Here is a 20,211-nt window from a genome sequence, read left to right on the forward strand (position 1 = left end):
GGCCAGGGGAAGATGCCTGCAAGAACCAGTGGATTCTTGCTTTACTAAAGCTGGAGAATGCAAAATATGGTGAAACTCTGCATAGAAAGCAATCAACTTCCAGGCTTGTTTGTCAAAGCTTAATTGAACAAGCTGAAGTTGGAATCTGATTGACTGCCATGCACAATTGCAAGAGATTGTGCACTCTCCAATTTTAGTAAATCAACCCCAGTGTGTGCAAAAAAGCAGCAACTATCAGCAGTGGCTGTCAGATGTGTACAGACACATCAGTGGCCAGCACTGCCATTGGTCATATGCAATCCCTCAAACTGAGGCTTCAACCAACCCTGACTGCAGACAGAGGGGTTTAATTACTAAAGCTGGAGAGTGAAAAATCAGGCTCACTTCTGCAAAGAAACCAATCAGCTTCCAGGTTTTACTGGCAAAGCTTAAAGTGATTCTAAAGGCAGAAGTTTTTTCTATTTTATATCTCAATTCAGTCTATGCATTAAGATAAAAACCTTTTGTGCAGCAGCCCCCTCAGCCTCCCTAATACTTACCTGAGCCCCCTCTCTATCCAGCAATGTTGGAGGAGAGCCTTAGCTCACCTCAAGGACTCTACCTCCCTGATGGGTGAGACAGCAGCAAGCGACATTGGCTCCCGCTACTGTCAATCAAAGTCAGTGAGAATGAGAAGAGAGAAGGGGCAAAGTGCTTTCTGTGGGGGCACTCGACAGTAGGGAGGGGCCAGGAATGCTGGCGAGGGACCCGAGAAGAGGAGGATATGGGCTGCCCTGTGCAAAACCACAGCACAGAGCAGGTAAGTATGACATGTTTGTTATTAAAAAAACAAATAAACAAAACTTTAATATCACTTTGATTGAACAAGATGAAGTTAGAAGCTGACTGGCTACCATGCTCAGCTGCACCAGATTCTGTGTGCACCAATTTTAGTAAATCTACCCCAGTGTTTATACACAGACAGCGTTTCTGTGGAGTTTCTTGTAGCACACAAACTGCTGCAGCTAATTGGCCAGTTTGCATGCAGCCATAGCACAGAGTCCATGTGAATGTAACCTTATAGTTCACAGAGCACAGCAAAATGTAAACCCCAATAGATTCTGACAGAGTTTAGACTATACAGTAGTATCCAAGGGAAATTAAATTGTGGCAGCTGAAAAAAACTGGCGTACTCCAAAAAAAAAAAAACTCCTAAATTATAGAGCAGATGTGGGTACAAAGAACAGCATTTGCCAGTAGGGGTGAATGGAAGGAAAATAGAAACAGTGTTGCACTAATTTGGGAACAGTGTGTCAGAATTTATTCAACTACTGTATAGTGCACACAAGCAGTGAATAAATCTGTATCACAGAAATAATCACAGGACTTGTGCAGTAGAAAAAATTTAAACAGTTAACAGGATCTGATTTATAGCTATACATAGTAGGTGAAAAAATGAACATTGTTGCCAGTCTGCCTGTCGGGTGGTGGTGCTACCAGTGATCACTAAAGTGATGACATTACTTCCAAAATCGTTTTCTTCAGAGCCCAATGATCAGACATATCCCCTGTATAAGTTGGGTCCAGCGGTCAAAGTGAAGTATAAAATGCGTATTTCTCCATTTACCAGTCTGTCATCACTTTAGCAACCACTGCTACCACTGAATCCTGCCCTCTCCCCAACAACGCAGGTAAAGTATACCAATAGGCACCCCAACAGCCAACTGAAGGGACTTTCACAGGAGGCTGACAACACTGATGCTAATTACTAGACTGTGGCTTAGTTTTGTCAGCCATAACAGTGGGAGTTGGTACTGGCAGAATCTCCAGGTAAGAACGTTTGGATTAAAGGCCTAGGATTTAATTTTCAATAGCGCTTTCAATTGTGTTTTTTGAATAATTTTGGTTATAGAAACCCAAATAATTTTAATAAAATCCAATTAAAGGTTACATGCGACAGTCAATTAAAGTGGTTGTAACCCTAAAAACAATAAAAATAATCCTGATCCTGCTTTAAAGGATACACAGCATAGCGCTTGTGCTCTCATTTGTCCCTCTATGTTCTAATAAACCTGGTTGATCACATCCTGCCGCTCTGCCCCTTTCTTCTCCAGGGTGCCGTCAGCGTGGAATCTCAGCCACTCCCGCTGTAGTGCTCGAATTGGGGAAGGAGAGAGCTGGCAGGTAACCTGAGCACCCAGCAGCGCTGTAAAATAAGGGAATTTTGCGGAACAATTTTAAAAAAACACAGATACTGCACACTATATCTTCATGCAAAAGAGGGGATTATAGCATTTCTCAGTTTACAACCACTTTAATTTAACACCACTGAGCGATGGTATGAAAATAGATCTATGACAAATAGGTACTTGTTTTTATGAGTGAACAGTCTATGATTAACTTTGGTATCTTCTGCAGGACCACTTCCAGAAGTTTATACCATCTGTTGGAGGACAGCTGGGAGTCGGTGGACAAACAGGTGTTGGTGGAGGTGGCTATGGATTATTACAAGGCAGTGGTCATCTTGTATCCAGCCTATCTGTAGGGCAGCATGGAGCTGGAGGTCAACACCCACCTGTTCCTCCACCAAAGCCAGGAAGCAAAGGTGGTGCAGGAGGCCAGCAAAGTACCGGTGGCTCTGGTGGACAAGGTGGCATCGGAGGTGTTGAGGGTTCCGAAGGCAAAGGTAATTATGTGATAATATCTATGATATGCACTGAAAGTGATTTAACTATACACTGGTAAAACTAACATGTGACCCAAGAATATTGATTATTTAATATAACATTAGAAATATTATACTACCAACTCCCCCAAAAAAAGTCTCAAATGCTCCCGAAATGCAGGCTACTTATGTGAACTGCGAAAAAAACAAAACCTTTTCAACCTGCTGATGCGGCCTATATTGTGTACTACACAGCTGGAATAATTGTTTGACTCTTGATAGAAGGAACTGTAAGCCACAAATTGTAAGCCACAAATAAATGATTTAAAGCAGAGTTCCTCCCAAAAATGAAACTTCCGCTTTAAGTACTGGTGACCCCCTGACATGCTCCCACTTCCTCCCCTGGCTCAGTGGCAACAGAAGGAAGATCACCTCTCCCCCTTCCCTCCCTGAGATCTTCTGGGATGTCAGAGGCCCCAGAAGATTTCCTGGCTATTCACAGTGTGCAGCATGGCTTGCGCAGTGCATGCCGGCTGTAAAGCCACAGCCGGGTATCCACGGTTAGAATGCCAACACCACAGAGAGGAGGGGAAGAGAAGCAAGGCTTCCTGCACCTGCATCGCTGGACCGTGGGACAGGTGAGTGTCTGATTATTCTTTTTTTAGCTGCTGACTTTTACATGTGTGGAACTCTGCTTTAAATACATTGATAGAGGTTGATGTGCTAAAGAAAACCTGAGAAGACTATAGGGGAGATTTACTAAAACTGGTGTACTCAGCTTCCAACTTCAGCTTGTTCAATGAAACTTTGACAGTAAAACATAGAAGCTGACTGAATATTATGCAGAGCTGCACCAGATTCTGTGTGTGCAAGCTTTTGTAAATCTTCAGAAATACGTGCACATACAGCAGTCCTCAAAAGTAAGCTGTTATAGACAAATATTGGGGTCAGGGTTGCCAACCTCCCACAGCATTTTTTACTGACAAAACATGGAAAATTTACTGGAGGAGCACATTCTTTACTGGCAACCAGAGAAATTACAGAACTTCTATTGAAAACTAACACAGTGAATATTTAAACAGTATAAACATGATATGGAAACCCTGACAAAACCTGTAACAAAGTTTTTCTTGATTTACACTTTAAAAGTCAACACAGCATGAAATTATCAGCCCCTGATATTTACTGGCATTTGTAAAAAAAAATCACAGATTTTTACAAACTGTCAGTAAATTTACTGGCGGTTGGCAACCCTGATTGAGGTGTTCTGACAGGCAAAAATTTTAAAACACCAGGAAATCAGGTTACCTCCCACCTTTTGCATTCATATTGACCCATAACTATAATGTGCTGCTTCCCTTACCAATTGCCCAGGAAGGATCAGGCAAACTTCAGGAAATGCTATAGCCTCAATTGTCAGAATGTCCCAGCATGCAGGCATTTGGATGATGCTCTGGGTGTTATGGTATTCACCAACATGTACTGTAAATAAAAAAAATTGTAGAACACAGAGTTATAGCATATTGAAACAATGTGTACATATTGTGTGTTTTGCATTATGTGCCTCATAGGTGTGCATTCCCATTGTTAATTGACTTAATTTAACTCCTTTGGGAGTGATCTGGAGTGGGGTTTGCAGGATATCATGGGGTACAGCGACCGGAGGCTGAATGTCTCAGAACGAGAAGTGCTCTGGGCACAGGAAGATTTGGAGTTTCTAGCCGTTCAGGAATGAGAGCTGGAGCTCGCTTACAGGTGGCTGCTAGACTCTGCTCAGCAGCAGGGCTGGGCTCCCTTTGCCTGGGACCATAAGAGAAGCACCAGCCAACCAGCTCTGAAATCCGGGCTGAAGAGTCGGCAATGGGGTAGAGTAACAGTGTGCTTTGCTCACCTCCACCCATAGCTATAGAAGCAGAGCTCTTATGACGGATGCAGCAAGTGCTGAAAAACCTGTTTCTGCACAGGAAGAGCTTAGATGGAGGAATGTGTCAGTCCAGCAGCCGGATAAGGGTACAGGAGATAGAGCAATCGGCTCATCTCCCCAGTGGCAGCTCAAGGACCAGGGAGAGGAGGACCAGGGAGAGGAGGTGGTCATCCTCCCTCCTCAGCCACAGATTACAGAAAGCATTGATTTAATTGACTTTTCATCAGAGGCTGTAACATTTACTACGCTTTCAATGGAAGTGCTAGCATTGGGGCTGAGCATTGCCAACTTCTGCCCAGCACCTTCAGCCACTTTGGGGATCCAGAGAGAAGAGATAGTGAACCTCTATTCCTCGCCACCAGCTCCAGAGACTGAGGATTTAATAGACTATTCTGCTGAGAAGGAAAACTCAGTGAGCCTTCAGCAGAAGAGCTGGCCTCAGGGCAGAACATCACTGAGCTCTACCCAGCACCAACAGCAGCTTCAGCCCACCTGAGAGAAGAGGCAGCTGGCCTTTCTCCCACACCACTGACATGGACATGGGATTTCACACCAGCAGCATCTTCTCCAGCCAAAGCACTGGCCATAGGGCAGAATGCTGCCCAGCCCTGCGCACCCTTGTCTGCAAACCCAGCAGAAGTTCTGACATCAAGGCAGAGTGCTACCAACCTCTGCCCAGCACCGGCAACAACTCCAGAGTTCCAGGGAGCTGGGGCAGATGGCCCCTCTACTCAGCAACAAGTTGATGTAGTGAAGCTCCTACTTCCAGCTGAAGCGCTGGCAACAGGGGAGAATGCCGCTGGCCTCTGTCTAGCACCTGCAGTGTCTCCACAGCTTCAGTGAGCCGGGACAGTCGGCCCCTCTCCCCAGCAGCAGACCAAGCCCCGTAATGGTAAAGACCACCCAGCTGAAGTGCTGACAACAGGGCAGAGCATCTGTCTTCACGGCTTGAGGGAGCCAGGTCAGTTGGCCCCTCTCTCCAGCAGCAAACAGAGCCCCAGAACAGTAAAGACCTCCCAGTTGAGGCACTGGCAGCTAGAGAGTGCATTCATGACCGTTGACCCACACTTATTGATGACAACCCTTCCCTGTGGCCAAGAATGGAATTCATGTTGACTACCTATGTTGGTTCACTCTGCCCAACCAACGCAGGTCCAAACCAGGTGAAAGTCGTTGATCTTGTTAGTCGACTTTGGATGGGGGAGAATTGTGACAGACCCAACCAGGTACCCTGCTCTTTAAGAGTTGTGTGCCTGGGGAACCCATTGCTTTGGATTCAAGTCCATGCTTCCCCAAAACACACAGACTGGGAACTGAAGGACCTATGTACATATTTGGGGTCTCTATGTCCAAACCAGCAATGCCTGCTTTAGATTGTGATACTCAGAGCAGATGTTAATATATTCAACTCAAGCAACCTGATGCTGGGGGTCTCCTGCTATACTCTGTTTATTAAGGTGCTATGTGTTTATTAAGTGTGTCTCTTACATTGTGTGTCTCCTAGGTGTACATTCCCATGGTTAATTGAGTTGAGTTACCTAAAGTTTCTGTCTGTTCACTAATTTGGCTTACTCTTGGAGGTTCTTATGATGGGATTAGCCTTTTGTCAACTTTAGCTTATTATCCAACCATTGTGTGATGTTTTGGCTAAATATTTGGTTTTCTTGTTCATGTAGTGACTGACCTACTTTTGATTCCTTTAATTCTGTTCAATAAACAGTCCTTCCTTTGGTTCTTATCCCAACATCTTGTCTGTGTACAATGCTTGGGGTAAAAGGGCTGGTATTAGCTCTCGGTCTGCTGGAATGGTTTGCAAAACAGGAGGCACTGTTTGGCAGAAGCACCTCATTTGGGTGCCAAGCGGTTCCTTCACAGCATTGTTAGATAAAAAGTACACATATTTGCAAAGAATAGTGAAGGTTACTCGCATATGTTCTCCTTATTATATGTTAAGCTATTTTAGTCCGAGAGGTGCAATGTTCGTTTGGTTTTTGTGCTGTCTTATTTCTTGATACTTTATGGATTAATTTGATATATTGTTTGTTTGTATGTTTCATAATAAAAATTTAAAAAATTTTGATTAAAAAAAAAGGTAACTCATATGTCCAGTTATCTCTCTATTGATGGTCAGATCTGTAGCATTACTAGCAAACTTTAATAATGCAGATTTCACCTAGGAGCAGTGAGGATGCAGGGCTGGTGCAAGGATTTTTGACACCCTAGGCGAAACCTAATTTTGCCGCCCCCTCCCCCCCCCCATTGGCTCCACCCGTGACACCTCCTTTTCCCTGTCCATGTATACGGTGGGCTAGGGTACTATAGGGACAGAAAAAAATATGTATAAAGTTGCGCTAAAATTACATGAAAAATCATTAAAAAAATGATTTTTCATGTAATTTTAGCGCAACTTTATATATAATTTTTTCTGAGTTTTTCCATATCTTGATATTAGATGGTTTTTAGTTGCAGCTTTTAGGTTTACCCCAAGCGCGATATTTTTGTTTTTTCGTTTTTTATACTATAGGGACAGACTAGGGTACTATACGGACCAGCTAGGGTACGATACAGAAAGGCTAGGGTAGTATACGGACAATGTTAGGGTAGTATATGGACAATTCTAGGGTACTATAGGGACAGGCTAAATATGCAACTGCCTATCTGTACAAGCAGATACACTAGTGACAATGCTTTATGGGCTCCTAGTAAAAATAATAATAAATGCACTTTTTTTTTTTAACTGCAAAAATATCTGCATTTATTTTTTTACAAAGCTGAACTTGAACCTCCACACCACAAATAACCTGCATATCTGTTCCCCTCTGTACCCCCTCCCCCACATGCACACATTAGTTCTCCGCTGTACCCCTCAAATCTGTTCCCCTCTGCCCCCCCACACACACACACACACACACACACATTAGTTTCCCTCTGTACCCCCCTCCCCACAAATCTGTTCCTCCCTGTACCCTCCCCCACACACACATGTTCTCCTCTGTACCCCTCAAATCTGTTCCACTCTGCCCCCCACACACACATTAGTTCTCCTTTAGTTCTCCTCTGTACCCCAACCCAAATCTGTTCCCATCTGCCCTCCCCCACACACATACTAGTTCTCCTCTGTACCCCCCCCCTTACACACACACACACATTAGTTCTCTTCCGTACCCCCCCCCCCACACTCATCAGTTAACCTCTGTTGCCCTCCTAAAGTCGGTTCCCCTCTGTACCCTCCCCCACACACACACATTAGTTCTCCTCGGTACCCCCCAAATCTATTCCCCTCGCTCTGTACACAATACAATGCAACAGCCATGGCGGCCTCACCTCGAGGAGAGCAGCGCTGCTGCCTGTCCTCCCATCACACATCCCTGACAGTCCAGGAAGAGGGAGCGGACCTAACATGCAGGGCTTCCATCTCATCTGTCCTAGGCCGCTTCCATGTATCATGCAGCACTTCTGTCTGGCTGCTCTGTGTCCTGGCTCTCTCCCCTCCTCTTTTCACCGCTGCTGCTAGGTCCTGGAGAGCTCTAAAGAAAGCAGGCTGGCAGAACGGGGGATTGAGAGGTGGAATTGCCCGTGCACAGAGTCCAGGGATGTCTCCACAGGTGCACTTTACCGCACTTTACCGCCCCGTAGCCTATGCCGTCTTATGGATGGGGACACAGTGAGTGGTTGGCGATCCAGATTTTGCCGCCCCTCCTATCCTGGCGCCCTAGGCAGCCGACTGACCTGCCTATTGCTAGCGCCGGCCCTGTGAGGATGCCTACTGAAGTCCAAAAGACTAATCATTGGTTTCTGCTTTGTTGCAATGGTTTGCAATCATCTGGTGTATGTGATTTATACAGCAAGTTAGATCAACTGCAATTTGTTAAAAAAAAATTCTAATAGTATTGTAACAATAGATGAAGTCTTGGTAGCATGATTGGAGAATTGGCTATGTGGCAGTGACGTTACTGTTTTAAAAAAGCGTACAAGTGTAAAGTAATTGTAATCATGAAACACCTTATACTTACCTTTCCTGCAATTCAATCCTACTTGCAGCATACAAGGCAAAGCATTCTCTCCCCACTTCCATGTTATGGCAATGGTGAGTAGCCAATTGTGAAGAGAGCAAAATGTTCCCATATACAGTGTGGGGTTTTTAACCTGCAGTGGTGAACTGGGTGGTGGAGGAAAGAAGTTAAGGAAAGTATAAGGTGCTGCAGGTGCCCACATTAAAGTGAACCTGTTTTTATTATTGCATATGTAAAGCACAGGCTCACTTGAACAGGCATTTAGTCCATGGGCAGTATTTATTTACGCCAAAAAAGATTCTTCATGGAGTACCATACTATTCTATGTTTTAATATGCTCATTCATGGACTATTTGGAAACTATATTAACGAAAAATTGTCCCATGTGTAACTGTATGTTTTTCTTTTTCTTTTTGTTTTTTAAAAGGTATTAAATTCGTTTTCAAGTAAACATTAACAAGCTAGCCAAATACAGGGTACATATCATCCAGTTTGAAATATCAAATAACAATAATATAGACACAGGCACATATCTGTATAACCAGAGGGTTAGCAAAAATTACCAGAAAACACAACGGTAACAAAAATTTATGGTGATTAGAGCATTTTAGAAGAAACTTAGCATTGCAATCAAAATCTATAAACCCATGGGAGTGTATCTCCTATTATTGTTAGATTTCAGTCTCCCCCGAAACCTTAGAGGGCCACTCCAACCATATTCTATCACATTTTTTTGGGCATCCTCTAGCAGTATAGTTCATTTTATACATTCTCAGGGTTTGATTGAGCAATTCTGCCTCACGTCTCAGCACCTAACTCTTCCACATCTCGTAGGAGGCACCTGGCAGGGTTACATATATTGGGTAAAGCTCATTTTGTTTCCATAAAGGTGGTAATACTTGACCAGAACTGACGTATTTTTGGACAATCACATATCACATGGAAAAAGTTGCCTATAGCATTACGACACCTATAGCATTCAGGGGATTCCAACCTACTCATCTTATATAAATGGGTCGGGGTAAAATATATTCTATGTAGATAATTAATTTGTATTACTCTATCTCCTGCAGCTCTAATGCCTGCTAACCTCCCTGACGGTAATCCCGAGTGTGGCTCGGGGTTAAATTTCAGTACCATTAGCGGTAAACCCGAGCCACACTCGGGATTGTATTGCAGAATCCTGGTCCAGGTTACTTACATTGTCACCAGGATCCTGGGATGTCCCCCCACTGTGGCTGCGGCTGTGTTCTCCGCCCGATGCTTTGTGTGCCGGGCTCCATTCCCTGCGAGAGTCGCGACAGGGAATGTCGTCATGGAGGAGTGGAAGAGAACTCCAGTGGCAACCTGTGAAGCTCTGGTAAACTCCAAGCCCAAGAGGGTTAAGGCAGTGCTGGAAAATAATGATGGCCACAAAAAATATTGACACTTTGGGCCCAATTTGGACATTTTCACTTAGGGGTGTACTTAATTTTTTTGCCAGAGGTTTAGACATTAATGGCTATGTGTTGAGTTATTTGGAGGGGACAGCAAATTTACACAGTTATACAAGCTCTACACTCACTACTTTACATTGTAGCAAAGTGTAATTTCTTCAGTGTTGTTACATGAAAAGATATCATAAAATATTTCCAAAAATGTAAAGACTATACTCACTTTTGTGAGATACTGTACGTTGTTTTATATATAAGTACTCAAAGATAGTTTTACCTCAATTCCTAAATGTAGAGACCACTTGAAGTGGTATGGAAGGGGGGAGTACTGGATTGAATAAGGGGTCTAAAGGGAATACACTAGATTTGCTCCAGTTGACTTTGAAGCCTGAGAAGGTCACAAATTGTGATATAACCTGTAAGGCCGTAATAAGGGAGTCTGCTTGGTCCGCCAGGTACAAGAGCATGTCATTAGTCTATAATTAGTGTATAAGGAGGTTTTTTGTGTTTGTATGTTTAAATGGAAATACAGTAAATAAATTAGAAGAATCCTCTAAAATGTGCAGGTATATTCTACAACCAGTCTTTTTCCATTTATGATACTTTATGCTTTATATTTTATTACTTTTGGCCATCACAGATAAGACCAGCATAGTTTTAAAACGGTGACAGAACCTAGTTGTATTAATAAATCTCTCTTCATAGTATCAGTTAAGCATAGCATTCAGCTGGGTGATGGACCCAAAGCAGCATGATCGCAGTTGGAATTCTGAAAAACACAATACAAGTCTGTATTTCCCTTTGCAATATAATATTCTAATTAATTTTTAAATTAGGAGTTTAACCTAGTATTTGCCAATCACCTCTTTCAGTAGAAAAGGTAATTTTGAATTTGCTCAAGTAAGTATTATATCCATAATTACCGTACTACTTACATTTAACTGTGTAACACATTTTATACTGACAGGCTTGGAACACACAGGAAAAGGTAACATCATTTTACCTCATAGATCTAACTAATGACATTTTTTGCTTCAGGTTGATAATGGAAATTCTCTTGTTGTTCAAGAAGATAAAACACACTGTGTGATCTATAGTACAATTTTTTTTTTTTTTTTTTTTTTTTTTAAATATTGTTTATTTCGTTTTCCACATTTACAAAAAGAACAGTACAAAATATTCCTTATACATACTTTTAAAAATCACTTTGACTAACATTCATGTTATTTCAGTGTTTTCAACATTCACATAAAAACAAACAGTCAAAAAAAAAAAAAAGTACACATTGGGTGCCCAACCGGATCGATCTTAAATATCCCAAAAGGGGAGAAGAAGAAGAGGAGAGAGAGAGGGAGGGAAAAGAAAAAAAAAAAAAAAAAAAAAAAAAAAAAAAAAAAAAAAAGGTTTTAAGCCCGCCCCCTCCCCCTCTCTTCATGTGTTTAGAATTATCCTTTTGTGATTTTATCTTACCCATATTTATTACCCCTCCCACGTGACGCTTTTTCTTACTTCCAATTTGTGATTTGTGTAAGGTGGGGATTCCTCTCCTTCCATCCCCACTCCCTTCTACAAAAAAAAAAAAAAAAAAAAAAAAAAAAAAAACCCCCCGACAAACCCCCTAAAGGGCCCCAGAACAAGGGGTCCCCCATCTCCTCCCCCCCACGCAAAAAAAAAAAAAAAAAAAAAAAAAAAAAGGGGGAGAACCAAGGGGGGGAAAGGATCCTTTCCCCTTCTCCTCCCCTCTTCCCTCCTCTCCTCCTCCCTCCCCTATAAAAAATAAATAAAAAATTTTTATAGGGGGCTATGAAGTATATGCATCTTATCTCCCTCCCCTAGATGCCCTCTCCATCCCCCATAATTCCAAGATATATTGAGGATTTTCTAAATTCCATCCAGTTCCTCCAAGTCACCTGGAATCTAATTTCGTATAGTACAATTTTAATGTACTATTGAACAGGACCAAAATTAATCAGGTTTTAGTTTTAACTGTTTAACTTTTACTAGATGAGACAAAGCTAAAAGAGACATCTTATTTTTTTAGCCCTTGTACCTGATTTACACCCAGCATACTCAACCTTCAACACTACTTGTAACTTTGTTTTCATGTTGTTTGTATCTACAACCCAACTCACAGAGTTTGTAACCTCAGTTTTACCCAAGAGAAGCTCTTATTGCTGCTAGGTTACAGGAAACTTCTATGTTACAACAGTCTCCTCATGCTGTAGGAGACTGACATGTTAGAGGAGCAAGCATGTTATAAGAGACCCTCGCGTTAGAAACTAATGCAATATTACAGGGTGACTGAAGAGTCTACCATTGGAGCACCATTGAAATAACTGTACTCCCAGAGCTCAGTAAAACTATCAGTTGTAAATCTATAGATAGGTGGTATATACCTTGTTCAACTTAACCCATTATAAGACAACAAATCTAAATACAGGCATACCCCACTTTTAAGTACACAATGGGGTTTATTTACTGAAGCTGAAAAGTGCAAAATCAGGCTCACTTCTGCATAGAATCCAATGAGCTTCTAACCCCAGCTTATTCAATTAAGCTTTTGTAATAAAACATGGAAGCTCATTGGTTTCTATGCAGAAGTGAGCCTGATTTTGCACTTTTCAGCTTTAGTAAATAAACCCCATTGTGTACTTAAAAGTGGGGTATGCTTGTAGTAAGTTAATTCCTGGAGTTCTACTTTAATTACTACTTCTAAATTATAAGAACCCACTAGAGACTGCTGTCAAGTTATAACCTGCTAACTGTGAGCAAAAGGCAAACTTTGTTATGGGCTTTGCATGTTAAAGCATTGTTCAAAGGGAAACAAATAAAAAATAAAATGTTTGTCCATCTGTACAATACATGTACGTGTCCCTTAAAACAGTGGTTCTCAACCTCAGTCCTCAAGTACCCTCAACCGGCCATGTTTTGGGATCTTCCCTTAGATAAAATAGCTCTTATCAATTTCATGTCATTTATATTGATTTAAAGCAGCTGTGCAACGTTAAGGAATCACCCCCCCTCCCCCATCCTCATCTCAATAACCACGCATTGTTCACAGATATGTTTAAGCTTACAACATTCCTGGTAGAATCAATAGGTATTTTTGTGCTTGTATCAAAAAGATAAAAGAAAATGCTTTAGATGATATACAAAATACTGTAGCTGCTGACATTTAAAAATCAGGTACCAGTTACCAGTGCCTGGTGTCCAGTACTGTTTTCCCGTGGCTTTTTCTCCTTAACCACTACAATACAGGGCACTTTCACCCCCTTCCTTCCCAGCCCAATTTTCAGCTTTCATCGCTCTAGCGCTTTCAGTGACAATTGCGCGGTCATGCTACACTGTACCCAAATGAAATTGTTATCATTTTGTTCGCACAAATAGAGCTTTATTTTGGTGTTATTTATTCACGACTCCGTTTTTTTTTTTTGCGATATAAGCGCAAAAAAAGCGGAAATTTGGAAAAAAAACAATATTTTCTTTTTTCTATTTGAAAAGAAATCCAATAAAATCAAATTTTGTCATAAATTTAAGCCAAAATGTATTCTGCTACATGTTTTTGGTAAAAAAAATTCCGTTAAGTGTATAATAATTGGTTTGTGTGATCACGGACATATGTACGCAAATGATCATGTACATATGTGTGCAGGTGATCACGTACATATGTGTGCAGATAATCATTGGGACATGTGATTTTAGTGGGACATATGTGGGGGACATGTTTTTATTATTAGGGACATGTGTTTTTATTATTTGGGGACATGTATGTTTTGGGGACATGTGTGTTTTGGGGACATATGTGGGGACTGTGTTTGTACTGTGTGGTGTGTTGTGTGTTTACACTACACTGATGATCAGTGAGTAAAAAGCTGTAAAAAGCAGCCCATACTCACTGATCATCAGCCGGCTGCAGCGTTCTGCTCTCCTCTCCTCAGCGGTGACTTCCGTGTGAGGAGAGGAGAGCCGATTGCCTAGCAACCGGCTGTTTGTTTACATCACATGACGGCCGTGATTGGACACGGCCGTCATGTGATCAGGAGGGCCAATCACAGAGCCCTCCAGCCGATCTGAGATGTGCCGTGTCCGGGTGACACGAGCACATCGGGATCGCGCCGCTGCGCGGGCACGCGCGCGCGCGATCCCGCTACTCCTGAATGACGTTCCTGAACGTCCTATCAGGAGTAGACGGCTCCCACCCGGCCGTATATATGCATTGGCCGGGTGGGAAGTGGTTAATAATGCACACCATTGGCACCACTGTCTTGGACACAGGAGCTGGCTGTGGCTTTCTAAGGAACCACAGCCAGCTTCCCACTGCACAAGCACAAGCTCCACCAGCGCTTTGTGAATGGTCCTGCAGATTTGCTAATGGTCTTGCACAATTCACATGTCCCAAGAGGCTGCAAAGGGGATGGGATGGAGCAAGGGACATCCTCCTCACCTAAGAGAGGAGAGTGGATATGGGAGCAGATATAAATAAAAATTGGTACTTGCTACCCCCCCCCCCCCTCCAAAATAAACTTGTAACTCAGTTGCATACTGCAGGGGGGGAGCAAACCAGTGGGACTTCACTAGCTGTCATCTATTTATAACAATCTGGTCAGGTGTCAGATATATCTTTCTTGCCTGGTATACCCAACTTCTTTTTTTTTTCACAATTGTATTGCCCTTATCTAGCAAAATCTTGCTATGTAGAGAAGAGCAAATCATCATGCCAAAACTTCTATTTGATCTATGCAAATTTTTGGATAGCTGTATATTTACAAATCTTGCCCAACCCACCAGGTGAGTTAATGTTTACCCACTCTCTAAATGCTTTAATGCCTTGCCAGATCATGTCTGCACATAGTGTACTGTAGGGCAAGATTTATGGCAAAATAAGTATGTAATCGTAATGCCTTGAACCTTATTAGCTGATTTTTAAAAATGGATTCTGCATTGGTTTACCCACTTTCTGATTGCAGGATGAGCACCAATAATATTGGAGAGGACTACCAAGGGTTCCATGGGACTCATTTACTAGTAAACTTTGTGCATTGAACTGTAAAAATTTACAAATATCCAACCCTCTGAAATGTACAGCAAAGATGGATAAGGCTAATCTATGGCATTTTCCACTATTTACTTAATTCTCCGTCTTTGCTACAGCTTTATTTACATTCCAACAAATGTAAACTGTTACCGTACACCAACTACATTTGTTATTTTAACCCTATCCAACAGAACTATGGGAAATTACACAGTCAGAGTCACAGAAAGTAAAATGTGTTATTTATCATGGAATATCATAGGAATCCTACTACGAACCTTGAGCCTGGGTTCACACTAGTGCAATCTCAGAGATTGTATGTAATTTGCACCTGCACTGCTCAAGGTCACATAAGAAACACATGTGACCTCTGAGCAATGTGAGTTTAGCCATACAGTTGTATGGCTGAACTCACATTGGATTAGCACATTAGAAAATAGTGCACATTAGAAAATAGTGTTTTTCCCCGCACTAGAATGGGATCGCATGGGTGTTCTCACCTATGTGATCCGATTCCTGTGCGAGTTCACAGTTTGCACTGTGATCTGTTGTTAATGACACCTGCAGCAGTTCGCACAAGGCAGTGTGAACTGCTGGTGGAAGAGGATCGATCTGGGAACCGGCGCTGGAATTGCGCTGGTTCCTGCATCACACTAGTGTGAACCCAGGGTGAGCCTTTAAAACATTCCCACACCTATTTGTACTACTTTTATGCCTTGTTCATTTTTTACATTGTGCTTCCTCTTATTCTGCTCCTCAATTTTCTGCAGTTTCTTGCTTTTCTTGAAGGATTTTATATTGCTGTCTGTTGTCACCCCCCCTTTGATGCTAATACTCTTATTTCATGCTTTACCATATGTATAATTTCAGATGGTCAATCAGGACAACCAGGAAGTGGAGGTGGAAAACAGATCACTATATTTAAGACCTACCTTTCCCCATGGGACAAAGCCATGGGCGTTAACCCACAGGAGCCAACCAATCTTAGTGTTAATTTGTTGGAATACGGTACCAAGGCTGAACTTTGCAAATACAAATCATTCAACAGGTAAGAACATACTCTCAGCAGTCTTAAGTTTACCAATCCAAGCCATTACAAAGGATACACATTAGATGTAGCATGTGTTTGCTGGGAAGCAATGTATCGGAAAAGGGTCTTGTTTTCATTTATGTGCTTACAGACACAAGTTGCTGGTTAGACATTTTGTATTGTTTTGCAATTCCTAATTTGTTGCCACCAGATGTGAAATAATTTGTTCCAATGGGGACACATGTTTTGGAACAGATGTGTAAGAAGGAAATGCCCCTCACTTTGGAGACATTTCCTCTTACTAAATTCAAAATACGGATGGTATAAAGGGTAACCCTATTAGTAACAATCACAAAATACTAAAGTACTTGGGCTTTTAAGGCACCAGGTATCAAATAATGACAACCATATATCAACATACGTAATTGTATTTTTACATAAATAAAAAGATTGTACATAAAACATAAAGGAGGAGAAAAGATTCTGAATCATTAGTATAGGTGCATCCAAAACATATCCAGCCCTCTACAAGTTTATTACAATTATAAGTCAAAATAACCAACTGCTCTGTCCAAAAATTGACCCTGTACAGTGCTATAAATAAATTATTTCTATACAAAGAGGGAGGAGAAGCGGGTCACCGATGAGCTCTAGGCACTTTGTGGTCCAAGCCACTTCATCAGGAGCAGTACATATCAGAATCTATATTTCAATCTATAAAACAAAAAACAGTAAGTGTATACAATAACAGATACAAATGCACATCACATTTCTTCTTTACCACTTAATTTTTCTACCCAAGATGCATGTGGCTATCCAGGCGTAACCACCAGCCCAAGACCACCCTATCTATCAGAGGATGCTCAACACTGGGTCTTCCCTCCACCTCCCTGTCATACTGAGACCCCATGCTATGAAGTACAGTTACATATCTGCTGCTGAAATGTTAATACAAAGGGGCAATAAGTATTCAAATAGGCTTATGAGACCTTGCTGCTCATCATGGGATCACTTCTGAAGGCAATAGCTGATCAAAGCTGCAGGTCATGACAGCCAACAAAATGAATGGTTTTAATTGGACATAAACATTAATGCCGTGTACACACGATCTGAATTCTCATCGAAAGAATTCAGATCATTTATAACGCGGTGACGTACAACACGTATGACGTGACTAGAAAAAGGAAGTTCAATAGCCAGTAGCCAATAGCTTCTGTCTCGTAGTTGAATCTGAGCATGCGTGATTTTTGGCGTGTCGGAATTACATACACACGATCGGAATTACCGATAGAAAGTTTTTCCGTCGGGAAAATTGAAAACATGCTATAAATTTTTGGCTGGCGGAAATTCGGACAGATAAATTCCGATGAAGCATACACACAGTTGCATTTTCAGATGAAAAGCTCTCATTGGTCTTTTTTTGGCCGGAATTCCGACCGTGTGTACGTGACATTAGTCATTTTTATATATTAAAAGAAGAAAATGTTTTCAATATATTTGTGAAATGCCCTAAAAGAAATAAAATATTTAGTCTGACTGGGCTTATATGTCATCTGCCTGTAGGTCAGCAATGCCTTATGGAGGGTATGAAAAAGCTTCAAAACTGATGACCTTCCAGATGCCTGAATTTGATGCTGGACCTGAACCCGAGCCTGTAAGTGTCTTCAACCCGAATGTCACCGACAGACCGTCCTTCAACAAGACACCAATCGGATGGTTGGGATCTGGTGACACCACAAACTACAACATTGAACTTAATATGTTGCCTGTTGGTGGTGAAACGGATGAACTCTAAAGTGATCAACCTTCAAGACACAAAAAAAGTCTGTAGCCTGTAGGTGTAAAAGAATTTACAAATGTGACCTGTTCCACTGGCCTTCAATCACTGGAATCGTGTGATACAATATCAGCCAGTGGTTCAGGTCACATTAATGCCATATCCTAATGTGCTTTGTCCATAAAGAAGGCTTCCCTCTGTATGTTAAATGTAAAAACATAGCTCTTTGCGGTAGTTTTTCTTAAAATGAAAAGCAAGAAAAATTTAAGCTGGTTAATAAAAGAGGATTGAGATAATGTACTAAGATAGATAGAAAACGGAATGAAAGCTTAATGTTTTTGTGCACAGTGGCAAAAGGGACAGTCTGCAAACATGTAATCTATATTTTCCTTCAAAATCCATGCTTCACACAAAATACTTTTCATTAGTATATCTGAATAAACACATACAGAACCTACAGTATCAAGCTATCTTTGATTTAAGAGAATACAAGTTTAACCACATTTAAAAACTAAGCAGCTGTTCAAGTAACAAACATCTTAAATTAACCAGTGTAAGAGACCCTATTACTAACTTGAAAAATTGCAAGTAAAAGCCCAGAAGAATTGAGTATTTAAAGTGTAATTCGACTTTTGCAACCAAATTGAGATAACACTTACTTTATATTTGTTACATGTTTTTATTGACATATCAAAAAATACTTAAAAATTGCTTCTTGGGTTTTTACTTGCTCTTACATTCTGCTCCTAAAGTGAATTTTGTGAAATGCAAGGAGTTATTGAGGTAATTGTGCCATAATGAACCCTCTCTGTGCTATGTTTGCAGTTTTTCATTATCAGTGTAACCTAGATTTGAAAATTATCTGTCCTAATAAAGGGTAAAGAATAAAGCCAGTTAAAAAACGGATCAAAATTTGGCCGGTTCAACACAAACCAGACAAATTATGATCCATGTATGGGCAGGCTGGTTGTACTGAAGTCGATCTATCAATTGATTTCAGTACAACCAACCCGTCAAATGTTTTTGTTCGATCACTGCCTACAGCTATAGCTGCAAGCAGAGAGCAATGTATTCTGACAGCTGGGAAACCTCCCACTGTCAGAATACAATAGCTCAGTGGGAGAGATTCCGTCATCAACACTGACTGTGTTGATGTGAGAATTGAGCAATATTGCATAATGTATTACCTGCCTTAGAAGTCTGCCTCCTGCATGGTAAATAATGATAGCTCAGTGTATTCCATGTGGGGACAGTAACACTATGGAGTTGATTTACTAAAACTGGAGAGTGCAAAATCTGGTGCATCTGTGCATGATAGCCAAGCAGCTTCTAACTTCAGCTTGTTCAATTAAGCTTTGACAAATATATATATATATATATATATATATATATATATATATATATATATATATATATATATATATATAAGTTGATGGTTTCTATGCGAAGCTGCACACGATTTGGCACTCTCCAGTGTTAGTAAATCATCCCCTCTGAGATTGCTCAGAAATGACTGCTATGGGCAATCTCTTTAGAAACATTGAAAAAGAAAGATTTTTCTTTTTTAAATTGGGTATGCTGTATGGATGGGAACATATACAAACATATAGTAAGAATATCACAAACGTGACTGCAAAAGCTGAAATATACTTTTAATGTTTGCTTACAGCATTTTTTAATTTCTTAAAAAAAACAAAAAACATTGACTTGCAATGATACTCCGAACTTGCTAAGGAACTGAAACTTCAGAAAGTATTAATTCCTTAACATAGCCCACTCCCTCCTTGCATGCCATATTTTTCCCCTCTTCTAGGAGTGCCTAATTAGTGTCTGTGCTGACCCATCATTTCTGACCCTCCCTTCACCTACATAACCTTTAACAGCGCTGAAAGCTGAAAATTAGCTTGGGCAGGAAGGGGGTGAAAGTGTCCTGTATTGAAGTGGTTAAGATCTTCATTCATTTTTTGTTCTGCCACCCCCTTCCCCACCAACACAACCATCATCCAAAGAAACCAGTAGGGGCAGGGATGCAATACATTTGTGGCATCTCATTATGGCAGTGCCTAAAAAGCAATTTCAGACAACAAGTGAAACTAGTCAACAAACTAAGGCTAAATGGAAAACAGTGCAAATATGCTCAAGGTATATGTAAGCCCTGAAAATGAAGGTCTTTTTTGTTCTCTAATTTCTATTGCTCTGTTGTGTATAACATTGAAAGCATTTTGTTATACTGTATCTGTTGCATAAGTGAAAAATACCTGTTGATCCTGCCAGATAACTTGCGGGATAATAACTTCCTGTGCATTTTGCCTGTGTTAGCTGGTATTTTAACAGAATAGGTAATCCGACACAGAGTAA

At 41.1% G+C, this 20,211-nt stretch overlaps 1 protein-coding gene across 1 annotated transcript in view; it reads left to right on the forward strand.

Moving 5' to 3' along the window:
• MYOZ1 (myozenin 1) overlaps window positions 1-18,310 on the forward strand; it is a 69,828-nt gene extending 51,518 nt beyond the window's left edge. Inside the window, exons 4-6 of the mRNA XM_077454553.1 lie at window positions 2,398-2,665; window positions 15,917-16,094; window positions 17,640-18,310. Coding sequence (XP_077310679.1) covers window positions 2,398-2,665; window positions 15,917-16,094; window positions 17,640-17,871 — 678 coding nt within the window. The 3' untranslated portion in view covers window positions 17,872-18,310. The remainder of the gene's footprint in view (window positions 1-2,397; window positions 2,666-15,916; window positions 16,095-17,639) is intronic.
• Window positions 18,311-20,211: the final 1,901 nt, after the last annotated feature.

The sequence above is a fragment of the Lithobates pipiens genome, unplaced genomic scaffold (assembly GCF_037356315.1).
Source record: "Lithobates pipiens isolate NorthernLeopardFrog02 unplaced genomic scaffold, aLitPip1_a1.2 Scaffold_25, whole genome shotgun sequence".
NCBI lineage: Eukaryota > Metazoa > Chordata > Amphibia > Anura > Ranidae > Lithobates > Lithobates pipiens.